Genomic DNA, 12,276 nt, shown 5'->3' on the forward strand with positions numbered 1-12,276 from the left:
GAGTAGTTTAGCGATCTGCTTGCCGCACAGATAGGGTGAGTTTAACACAATTTTTTTAGTACAAGATGACAAACTAATGTTTATTTTTAGTGATGGTAAATCCAAGCGTTTTTTATATTCTTGGATTTACCATCACTTTCACTATACCCAAAGCAAAGTAATCTCTGAGTTCTTAGTAGCATAACTCACTAAGCTCAGGAGTCAGATACTGCTGTAGTGTCACAACCCCTGTATTGCAACATAAGAAAAAAGAGAAAGCAGGACTTTACCAAAGAATGTAAGAAATACTGTATTAAAATAAATTAAAAACAAAATGCATTTCTATGTATATACATGTTAACATTTTATTGCATAGCACTATGAACTGCAAATGGTAAATTAAACTTAAATCTTAAGTTCTTTTAAAAAGCATAAAGGGAATATTAGACTCAAAATGTGATGTGAGACCTTGGAATGACCCGGAGGCAGTCTACACAGTGATTGGTTGATCAGTGAATAAACTCATGTATATCTGTTATAATTGGCCACAGCAAAGCAGATAAAATACACATCCTCAGTAGTTTTTGGATGTAGGTTTTCCCAGTTCCACACAGGCATTTTTGCGTTGTATTAGTTTCACAATAATTTTACGCTCACCTAAGTAGACCCTTTCATATTATGTACTGGCTTTCTTGTGATACCCTATATGGGTACATAAAAAGCAATACCCATACGAGTTATTAAATATCTACTTTGAATATCTTACCCAGAGTTCCCTGGTGCATTGGTAACAATGTAAACAGGGTACTTCTGGGGTAAAGTAAGTAGGGATACTTGCCTAGATTTGCTCATTTTCTATTCAATAACTCTATGGGGCCTAATTTTTGCCCCTGTTTCCACGCAAGCCTTCAGGCTCTGAGGCTGCAGACATCAATCTGCCCAATCCTATACGATCGGGCTGATTGACACCCCCTGCTAGCGGCTGATTGGCCGCAAATCTGCAGGGGGCGGCATTGCACAAGCAGTTCACAAGAACTGCTTGTGCAATGATAAATGCCGACAGCGTATGCTGTTGTAATTTTTCGATGTGCTGCTGACATGATACGCTACATCGTATCATGTCCGTCCGCCCTTAATCGGCCCCTATATCTCTTACTTTTATGAGAGGAGGGTTTAATCTCATGGTTTTATCTCCACCACAACTCTAAATGCGTATTGTTTTTTCTCTGGAAAGGAGCTTCACCAAGCAGCAAGTTAAACCTACCATCTGCTGCTGAGAGTCAAATAACAATCACCTAGATTATGAGTTTTGCGTTAGAGGCTGTGCGGTGCTAACGAGCAGTTTTCTCTCACCACTCACTTATCTGCAGCGCTGGTATTACGAGTTTTCAGAAACCCATCGTTAAAAGACAAGAAGTGAGCGTTGAGCAAAATTTTGCTCAATACCGCACTCCAATACCAGCGCTGCTTAAGTCAGCGGTGAGCTGGTGTAACGTGCTCGTGCACGATTTCCCCATAGGTATCAACGGGGAGAGCTGGCTGAAAAAAGTCTAAGACCTGCAAAAAAGCAGCGTAAAACTCCTTAACGCAGCCCCATTGATTCCTATGGGGAAATAAAATTTCTGTTTACACCTAACACTCTAACATGAACCCCGAGTCTAAACACCCCTAATCTTACACTTATTTACCCCTAATCTGCCGCCCCAGACATCGTTGACACCTACTTTATATTATTAACCCCTAATCTGCCGCTCTGGACACCGCCGCCACCTACATTATACTTATGAACCCCTAATCTGCCGCCCCCAATGTCGCCGCCACTACCTACACTTATTAATCCCTAATCTGCCGTCCCCAATGTCTCTGCCACTATAATAAACATATTAACCCCTAAACCGCCGCACTCCTGCCTCGTAAACATTAGTTAAATATTATTAACCCCTAATCTGCCGGCCCTAACATCGCCGCCACCTACCTACATTTATTAACCCCTAATCTGCCGCCCCCAATGTCGCCGCCACTATATTAAAGTTATTAACCCCTAAACCTATGTCTAACCCTAAACCTAACACCCCCTAACTTAAATATAATTTAAATAAATCTAAATAAATATTACTATCATTAACTAAATTATTCCTATTTAAAACTAAATACTTACCTGTAAAATAAACCCTAAGATAGCTACAATATAACTAATAGTTACATTGTAGCTTTCTTAGGATTTATTTTTATTTTACAGGCAAGTTTGTATTTATTTTAACTAGGTAGAATAGTTATTAAATATCAGCCAATTGGAATTAAGGTAGAAAAGATCCTATTGGCTGATGCGTATTTAATAACTGTTCTACAGCACTTACTTTTATGTAATAGAGGATTTTAATATTATGGTTTTATCTCCACCATAACTCAAATGAGTTTTTTGCTGATTTATTAAATGTCGGACAAACATGATCCGCTGTAGCATACTCTGTCGGCTTTTATCATTGCACAAGCATTTCTGGTGAAAAGCTTGTGCAATGCAGCCCCCTGTACATTTGCGGCCAATCGGCCGCTAGAGGACGAGTTAAGGAGCAGTGGTCTTATGACCGCTGCTTCTTAACCCCTGATTCCGGCAAGCCAGAAAGCTTGCGTGGAATAAGCAGCTTTGACTGCTTAATAAATCGGCAGCATAGTCATTAAAAGGAACATACAAGTACACGAAAATGTTCTAATGTATAAAATTATTTTATTATTGAACTGTATAAGTGTGTTTAACAGATCCAAGGTTAAAGTCAGCTTCAGGGCAGCAATGCACTCAAGCGAACTAGCTGAGCACATCTGGTGAGCCAATGACAAGAGACAAATGTTTGTAGCCATCAATTACCAGCCAGTTTTAAGTAGTGCATTGCTGCTCCTGAGTCTACCTAAAAACAAACGCTGAATGCACATGTCTAATAATGACAAACCGGAGCACACAGAGACATTTTTCTTAAAATAGGAACATGCATCTTCTAAAGAAACAAACATTTTGAAATTCTCTCACGTAAATGCAGTAAGGGAAAAAAAAAATATTTTAAGGTCTGTTTGTGTAGAACAGAGATTTGTATGGTATATGCCCTTACAGCAATCCTCCTATGTTTTTAGGGCTATCTTAGATGCACATTTTTATCAATAGGAAATTTTACATTTAAAAAAAAAAAGTGCCAGTTGACCCAGGGAATTGTCACTAGTGTAAGAAGTGTTACAACATATTGAATGAATAATGAACCTTCAAATCCAGTACAGCAGAGGATTTAATTTGCCATTTTGTGATCATGTTGGTCTTAGGGTCTCCTCCATTATGCAAGGTATTTTCTAATATATTTAGTTTACATGGTCTTATCAGTGGAATGTGAGTGAAGTTCATTTCATCAGTAAACAGAAGATTTTAGTTGAAAGAACCTAATTACAGCCCAGATAAGACAATGGCACCAAAACATTTTAGCATCAGATTATACTGTTTATTAAAGGACCAGTAAACACAGCAGATTTGCATAATCAACAAATGCAAGATAACAAGACAATACAATAGCATTTACTCTGAATTTCAAATGAGTAGTAGATTCTTTTCTAACACATTTTAAAGGTATGTATATTTCCACTCCCCCTGTAACATGTGATAGCAATCAGCCAATCACAAATGCATATACGTATAGTCTGAGTTCTTGCACATGCTCAGTAGGAGCTGGTGACTCAAAAAAAGTGTAAATATAAAAGACACTGCACATTTTTTTTAATGGAAGTAAATTGCAAAGTTATTTAAAATTACATGTTGCATCTGAATCATTAGAATTTAATAAAACCTGAGTGTCCCTTTAATGTTACTAGTGATAACTGTAATTACATGCGATTAAATGGCTTTAGAATCACTAGTTACAATGAGATCTAGTTGGCTCAGATGTGGGCTATCTGACCCAACCCAAGTCTAACTAAAGTCTTGTTTCTCTACATTATTTTGAAACAGTGGGAAATAATATTGATTTAGGACATTCTATTGTAAACCAGAGTTTGGGAAACACCAGTGAAAACTCACAGACAATAGAAAGGAATTCACATATTCCTAATGTGTTGTCTTTTTACAACTGGTTCAAACTGCAGTCAGAAACTCTCAACCTAAACTCTACCATAGCGGCTGTTTTCATTAACCCAGAGTTTTAGTAAATTACATCCTGATTTAGAAGATGCTTCCCCATGAGAACGCATATTTCAAGTTCCCTTTTGTTTTTCTTGTCCCCAGTACAGAAGGGTAAATTCAGTAGGATTTTTAGAATTTATAGACATTGACCTTTAGTCTGGCCTTGGTAATTATGTGCAGTCAAGCATTGTTTTCTTGGCATTCCTTGTGCCCATCTACCCCTGACAAATTGCCTGACTGAAGAAGCCAGTAAGTAAATGTATTAAATGTTTCCATAGTGACAAAACTAACCCCTATGCAATAGTTCACCTTGTTTGTTTTTGTAAGAAAAAAAACCTTCCAATTCCTTTGCTTCTGTTTATTTCTTTTTATATAGTAACAGGACCCTTCTAGTATAGGCCTATGGAAAATACTGGCATTTTCTAGATGGAGGATATTGATTAGAATAACAGATCAGTTCCTTTTTACCTGTCTAAGATTTTATATGAAAGGACAAATTCTGAGATTATGAAGATGTATTTTTTTTAAATGATATAACATATATATTTATATATTTAAAGGGCCATTAAACCCAAAAAAATTATTTCACGATTCAGATAGAGAATACAATTTTAAACAACATTCCAATTTACTTCTATTTTCTAATTTGCTGCAATCTTTAGATATCCTTTGTTAAAGAAATAGCAATGCACATTGGTGAGCCAATCACATGAGGTATCTGTGTGTAGCTACCAATCAGAAGCTACTGAGCCTATCTAGATATGCTTTTCAGGAAAGAATATCAAGAGAATGAAGCAAATTAGATAATTGAAGTAAATTACAAAGTTGTTTAAAATGGTATTCTCTATCTAAATCATGAAAGAAAAAATGTGGGTTTAATGTCCCTTTAAGGTCTATGCATAAAGTTTAGTCTCCATAAAGCAAAGGGAGACACCATGTTGTAACCTTGTTTTCCTTATCTTACCTCCTCTGCTGTGAAAAGTTAGTAAGTTTTATGAGCGAACAGAACTCAGTGTTTACTATCCCTTTAAATGACAAAACAGGGACATTTAACACTAAATACATTTCAAGAACCTTTATCTAACTAGGAGTGCCACCATTTTGGAACCTAGGTTACACTGCAGATATCTAAAGGAGAGTTGCTGCACATGCAGAAACACATCAGCAATTGAATGCAGTAAAAACTAGATTTCAACATGGTGGCACCAATGACTTGGAGGTGGGGAGTAGCCTCAATATGCATTTGGTGTTTAATGTCCCTTTAAATGTTTCCTCACTTGCTTAGTAAGTCTGTGTCTATAAAGACCAATGTGATGTCATTTATAAATTATAAATAAAATCAGTTTAGTTTTTAAGGAGACAAAATTTGAAATAATGATGTGAGTCAAGAGATAAAATATTACTTCAAACTTTCTTGAAAACACGTGAAAACCAAGTCACGGCAATACTAGTTAGTTTGGTACATTTGACTGATAGTAATAACACTTTATGTCACTGTTAATGTGTAATTTATCTCACTGGTTATGATGTAGTGAAAAGACTTTTGCACTCAAAAAGCCAACAAAGAAATACAAATGATTGATAGTTAAGCTTGGCTTCTTTATTAATTGAAATGCATTGAGCATGAAACATATAGGGGTCTCCAAGCATTAGGACTTAGCTAGGACTGAAGGACTTTTGTGTCGTTACTTTCTGACACAACTTTTCCATCTACAATTCTTTGTGTGGTTGTGATGACTTTCTTCACCGTCTGTGTTGTTTGGGCAGTGAGGGCGTCTTTAAGGCTGAAAGAAATAAGACAAAATTAGACCAATGGTTAAAGGGACAGTGTAGTCAAAATTAAACTTTCATGATTCAGATAGAGCATGCCATTTTACACAACTTTCCAATTTACTTTTATCATCAAATTTCTTTTGTTCTCTTGGTATTCTTTGTTGAAAGCTAAACCTAGGTAGGCTCATATGCTAATTTCTCAGTGCATTTTAACAATTTTTCACAGCTAGACAGCGCTAGTTCATGTGTGCCATATAGATAAAATTGTGCTCACTCCCGAAGTTATTTGAGTCAGCACTGATTGGCAAGGACAGTCTGCAGAGGCTTAGACACAAGGTAATCACAGAGGTAAAAAGTATATTAATATAACTGTGTTTGTTATGCAAAACTGGGGACAAGGTGGGGCATCTTTCTTTTTCCTCTTTCTTTATGCTCTTAAATCCCTTAAAGGGACAGTAAACACCTTGTAATTACACAACATTTATGTGTTGCTATAGAATAAAATATCAGCCCAAGGGGCCGATTTATCAATGTCTGTCAGACATGATACGCTGTAGCTGTGCAATGTCGCCCCTTGCAGATTTGTAGCAAATTGGTGGCTAGCAGGGGGTGTCAATCAGCCCGATTGTATAGGATCAGGCGGATGGCAGACTCCAGCTTCAGAGGCAGCGGACCAGTTATGCTTCATAACTGCTATGGTTTGCATGGAAACAGGGGCATCAAGCTCCATTTGGAGCTTGATAATTTGGCCTCCATGTCTTTAAAACAAATTGACATCCTTTTTACTGCTTTTATTTTCCAATACCCCAAATCGACCCACCATTTGCCCTATTTGGAGAAAGCAATCTGAGCTTTAGTCAAGAGACAAAGGGGCCAAATTATCAAGCTCCGAATAAAGCTTGATGCCCCTGTTTCCACGTAAGCCTTCAGGCTCACCGGAAACAGCAGTTATGAAGCAGCGGTCTAAAGACCGCTGCTCCATAACTTGTCCGTCTGCTCTGAGGCCGCGGACATCAATCCGCCCGATCCTATATGATCGGGCTGATTGGCACCCCATGCTAGGGGCCGATTGGCCGCAAATCTGCAGGGGGCGGAATTGCACAAGCAGTTCACAAGATCTGCTTGTGCAATGATAAATGCCGACAGCATTTATCGATGTGCGGCGGACATGACACACTACATTGTATCATGTCCGCTTGCACATTAATAAATAGGCCCCATAGTCATAAAGTTAGTATAAAATACATTGTTTTACAATTATCTGATAAAGCCAACTAGGGACAGATATGAATCAGCAGGGCACATTTCATATTCTGAGAATTAGAAATTGTTCTATTTTCAGAGCTAAATTACATGAAAAGGGGCTAAATAAATAATGAAATAAACTGTTTTATTATGCCTAACTAAACATTTATATAAAAATCTCAGGTGTTTACTGTCCCTTTAATTGATGGGAAGCTTTAGGACTTCCTAATATGAGTTTAGAGTATATAAATCAGTTTAAGGTCCATTGTGGAGTTATCTTTAGACACTTACTCAAAGTCATCTCCATCAAGGAGACGTCTGTATGTTTGGATTTCTTCCTCTAGCTTCATCTTGATGTTGAGTAGTGTCTGGTAGTCTTGTGCCTGTCGCTGACATTCACTGCGCGCTTGTATTAGCTCAGCCTCCAGCCTTGAGGCAAGCGCCGCCCTAGATTCCAGCTCATATCCATAATGTGCTTCTTTTTCATGCAAGTTACTTTCCAAGTTGGCTTTCTGCAGGGTGGAAAACATGTTAAACAATATGATTCCTTGTAATTACAATTAGTTACAGATTCCTTAAATTTACTACTATTAATATATTTTTCATACCTGGTTGCGCAGAGCATCTAATTCAATTTCCAGGGATTGTAATGTGCGTTTTAATTCAGTCACAGATGTCCTTGAAGACTGTAACTCTTGTGTATCTTGTTCAATCTGAATTGTATGCTCTTCCACCTGAGATATGGAGGGAAGACAGAGATTGCTTCTATTAATAGAGAATTTCCATTACTCATTTTACAAAATCATTCATTTGATCATATAGCATACAACAGTTAACAATGCCACACAAACGTCTGGGCAGGTATCCAGGGTTTTCTTGAGACTATATCCTTAAGCACAGACTCACCTGTGATTGATACCAATTTTCTACTTCTTCACGGTTCTTTTGTGCCAAATTTTCATATTGTGCCCGAATATCTGTCATGATTTTGCCAAGGTTTTGTGTATTGGGGGCATCTAGTTCAACTGTTACTGCAGAATTAGCAACCTGTGCCTGCAGCTCATTAACTTCCTGTTAAAAGATACAACATTAACATTTATTTAATTTGACAGCCTCGTTTGCAGTAAAATACAGCTCCCCTGAAAGAATATAACAATACTATAAACTATGTACAAATAGCAAGTTCAGTCAACACTAATAGTGATTAGTGTAAACCCAGTTTTTCCTGAGCTATCAAATTGTTTTGATCAAATTTCTATATTAAATTGGCAACTTAAGATCTGAAAAATAGTTTCGTTTTTAACAGAACTGTAGTGATTATAAGACTTATAGCAAATAATCAGTAATTGTAGCAATTACTACAGCTGATATATAAATAGGACCCCTCTATCCATTGAAGATTTTTCTTTACTTACATCTTGGTGGTTCTTCTTTAGGAAAATCAATTCTTCTTTGAGAGACTCTATCTCATTCTCTAGGTTCAGCCTAGACAGGTTGGTATCATCAATAACTTTACGAAGGCCGGTAATATCAGACTCCACTGACAGACGAATAGCCAGCTCTGATTCAAACCTGGGTAATTGAGTGGAAATAGTAAGTGTAATTAAAATAGTATGCAGTATATTCACAAGTAAAATTACTGACGGCAACAATATCAAAGCTTAAAGCTTGCAGAGCATGCAGTTTCAAGAGACTTTGCAAATTATTTTAATTATCCTACTGAGCACGTGCAAGAGTTTGCAGTGAATACATATATGGTTGTTACATGATACAAGGGGCCGGCGAGTCAATTTTAAAATTTGTCAGAAACATCTACTGCTCATTTAAAATTCAGAGTAATTGCTATTGCATTGTCTTTTTTATATGCACTGTTTTTTACGTAATTCTACTATTTTTAAAGGTCATTTAAAGTGATTGTAAAGTTGAATGATTTAAAGCCCAGTATTTAAAAATACTCTAAAAACATGGGCACTTTAAGTCATTAAACTTTACAATTATGCTTCTTTTTCAAAATACCTTTTTGTTCTGGTAAACTTACCGCTGATTCTCCACCCGCATCTCCTTCAGTATTGAGCATATAAATGACGATCTAGCTTCCTCCAATCATTGTGTGCCTCACGAATTGGATGCCAAAGGGGACACACAACCATTGGAGGAAGCCGGATTTGTCATTGATCGGCTCAGTACTGAAGGAGATGTGGGCAGAGGATTGTCAGTGTATTTACAATAACAAAAAGGTAAGTATTTTAAAAAAGAAGCGTAATTGTAAAATGTAATGACTTAAAGTGCCTATGTTTTTAAGAGTATTTTAAAATACTGGGCTTTAAATCATTCAATTGTACAATAACTTTAAGCATTTATTGCTGCAGTCAAAAGTAATATCTAATTTTGTCCTTAAACTAACTGGCATAAAAATGTATATTCAAAGAATTAAAGATGACAAAAATTATATAATAGGGGACTGCTACATCAATAAAAGATGCAGCCAATACACTGAGGTTTTTGATGAATCAGTATAAGAGCAAATAATAAAAACTCACTTTACTCTGAAGTCGTCAGCTGCAAGGCGCGCATTGTCAATTTGCAGAACCAGCTGGGAGTTGTCTACTGTGCTATCAAAAACCTTGAAACAAAAAAAACAGTCAGGTAAAAATGAAGCAACAAACTAAGGCTAAATTAAACTGTACTATACTAGAGCATTCTGCATACACCAGCAATTAATCAAAATGACCACTAGGGACATATCTACACTTTACAGATAAAAGTGAGTTGGACTCCAGTTTAAATTAAAGATTTTTCTTTCATAAATGTTTTGTAGATGATCCATTTATATAGCCCATCTGGGAGTGCATCTGCAACAATGTATAGTTTTGTTTAATTTGTAATAACATTGTGCTGATTTTCAGACTCCTAACCAAGCCCCAAATGTTTAGATGTACACTGACGTGTACAGACTTCAGTTTGCTTATGTTTGTATAATGGGTCTTTTCATATGCGGAGGGGGGGGGGTTTCTGCTCTAAGCCCCTTTCAGTGGGTGCCCCTACCTACCGTCAGACAGTGCTAAATTGGGAGCTTCTAAGTACATTTTTAAAAGGTTTTATACTGGATTTTTATATCAGTATCTGTGCCTATTATTCTTTATAGTAGTGTCTATTACATGCAGTTATATAAAAATGGGTGTAAACTGTCCCTTTAATTCAAATGCCTTGCATTAAGAGAGATCTGGTCACTTTCTTTGTAAACTATGAGAGAGCAGAATGTATGTCTTTTTATGAAACTGGGGGGAGACATTAAAATACTCTCAATTATATAACAGTGGATAACATACTTAGCTAAACTAAGATATTTAGGGACACATCTTTATTAAACAATATAACAGTAAAGAATGAAAACAATAAATGTGTAATTGATTTAAAAAAAATAGATAAGAACTATACTATACAGGAACAGGATACAACATGATTATGTCCACACCCATGTAATCTTTCCTTAGGCAGAGCACCTGCAAGAACTAGCAATCCGTTATTTATAAAACAGATATTAGGAGACTGGAAGGAAGACTTAAAGAGGGGAATATAATCAAAATCTTGCAGAATTTAGACAAAACTTTACTAACTAATAGCTATTGACAGCACACAATAATAGACACACACCTAGATGAATAATTGTTAATTTCTTCCTTACCTGTTTGCGCAAATCTTCCAACATTTTGTAGTATGGAGACCAGTCTTTAGTGGGTCCCTTCTTTTCCATATGCTCACGGATCTGTAACTCAATTTTCTGATTCGCTGCCTCCAGGTTGCGCACCTTATCCAGGTAGGATGCTAGGCGGTCATTGAGAGACTGCATGGTCTCTTTCTCATTCTGCACCCCAGACACCAGACTTGCTCCCACACTTGCTGGTACCCCACCATAGCTAAAGCCACCACCAAACCCAGAACCCACAGTAGACACCCTGGATACTGAGATCCGGGCACCTGAGCCTCCTGCACCAGCATGGACACTGGCAGCACTACTACCTGGCCTCAGGCGTGCTGCACTGCTCAAGGGTCGGTAGGCACCCCCTCCCATCACTGATGAAGAATACACAGACCTGGAATAGCTCATGGTTGTTCTGTAAGACAGAGATAGCAAGTAAAAAAGCACAGACCTTTGGCAAGGGGCTGCAGGATACTCAGTATTTACCAGATGCTGGTTTTTATATGAAAAGCTCAGCAGTAAGAGAAGGGGGAGTTATTGTGCCCTCCTCCTCCCCACACTGGGTCCTGCCCTTTTCAAACACTAAAAGGGCGGAGATGTTAATGTGAAGGGAGAACTAATACATTCCTTATTGTACTTTATCTGTATATTCATTAACCACAGTCTAAATATCTTACTATACTTCAAAAGAAATGAGCACTGAAAAAATAAATAAAGGATTTCTGTTAACATGCTAAAATTTACACTAAAAGTATGAACATATTGTCTGAATTATTTGATAAAATGTTATCAGTAATACACCTTCTTGCTCTAGAAAATGTATCTTGCACTTGGGAAATTAATAAGAATCTAAATGTATTTCTCTATTGATATATTATGTTTGATAAATTACATCATTAAAACTTTTAGGATTCAGAAGTTTGGGTAAGAAAACTTATGATTTTGCATACCTGATTTATTCAGTGGAACAGGATATGAGATGTCCTGTGACTCATCAGGAATGTTCACAGTCTGCCAAAAACAAATAACAGGAAAAAAAAGCATACTCCATATTATTAATGTATATCTAGTAATGTTAAAGATTTGCTTTGGCACAGTTGATTAACAAAATGTTTTAATTCATGCTAGTAACATATGCTACAAGCAAAGAAAAACTTTAAGACTATCTTACATACACAGTGCAAATGCATTATTGTACTCAATAAAAACGAGATATATATATTTTTTGTAATGCAATTGCCTACCTCAAATCATATACCCAGCAATATGGAATTTATTGTCGCTCTACACATACATAATAGTAATTGTATGACCTGCACAATATTAATTGGTGCTACTAGGGTTATGTTTTGGTAGAAAAAGTATTTTACACAATAATTAGCATAAATAATCAAACAACCAGAAACACAACCAGAAATGGAGTTTA

General features: G+C 36.7%; 1 protein-coding gene across 1 annotated transcript; it reads right to left on the minus strand.

Moving 5' to 3' along the window:
* Window positions 1-5,710: 5,710 nt before the first annotated feature.
* KRT18 (keratin 18) lies at window positions 5,711-11,321 on the minus strand. Its single transcript, XM_053708328.1, has 7 exons — window positions 10,836-11,321; window positions 9,691-9,773; window positions 8,566-8,722; window positions 8,057-8,221; window positions 7,759-7,884; window positions 7,442-7,662; window positions 5,711-5,916 (listed from the first exon to the last, which is right to left on the minus strand). The coding sequence occupies exons 1-7, from the start codon at window positions 11,256-11,258 to the stop codon at window positions 5,793-5,795; spliced, it is 1,299 nt and encodes a 432-aa protein (XP_053564303.1). The 5' UTR covers window positions 11,259-11,321; the 3' UTR covers window positions 5,711-5,792.
* Window positions 11,322-12,276: the final 955 nt, after the last annotated feature.

The sequence above is a fragment of the Bombina bombina genome, chromosome 3 (genome assembly GCF_027579735.1).
Source record: "Bombina bombina isolate aBomBom1 chromosome 3, aBomBom1.pri, whole genome shotgun sequence".
Lineage (NCBI taxonomy): Eukaryota > Metazoa > Chordata > Amphibia > Anura > Bombinatoridae > Bombina > Bombina bombina.

What these genes read in the sequence shown, in the direction of transcription:
- KRT18 (XM_053708328.1), bottom strand. Translation starts at nt 11,258, where the DNA reads ATGAGCTATTCCAGGTCTGTGTATTCTTCATCAGTGATGGGAGGGGGT. An exon ending in TAAAGAAGAACCACCAAGAT is followed by an intron (nt 8,222 to 8,565) that starts GTAAGTAAAGAA and finishes ATCTTTTAACAG; the next exon opens with GAAGTTAATGAGCTGCAGGC. An exon ending in CTTGATGGAGATGACTTTGA is followed by an intron (nt 5,917 to 7,441) that starts GTAAGTGTCTAA and finishes TATTTCTTTCAG; the next exon opens with CCTTAAAGACGCCCTCACTG.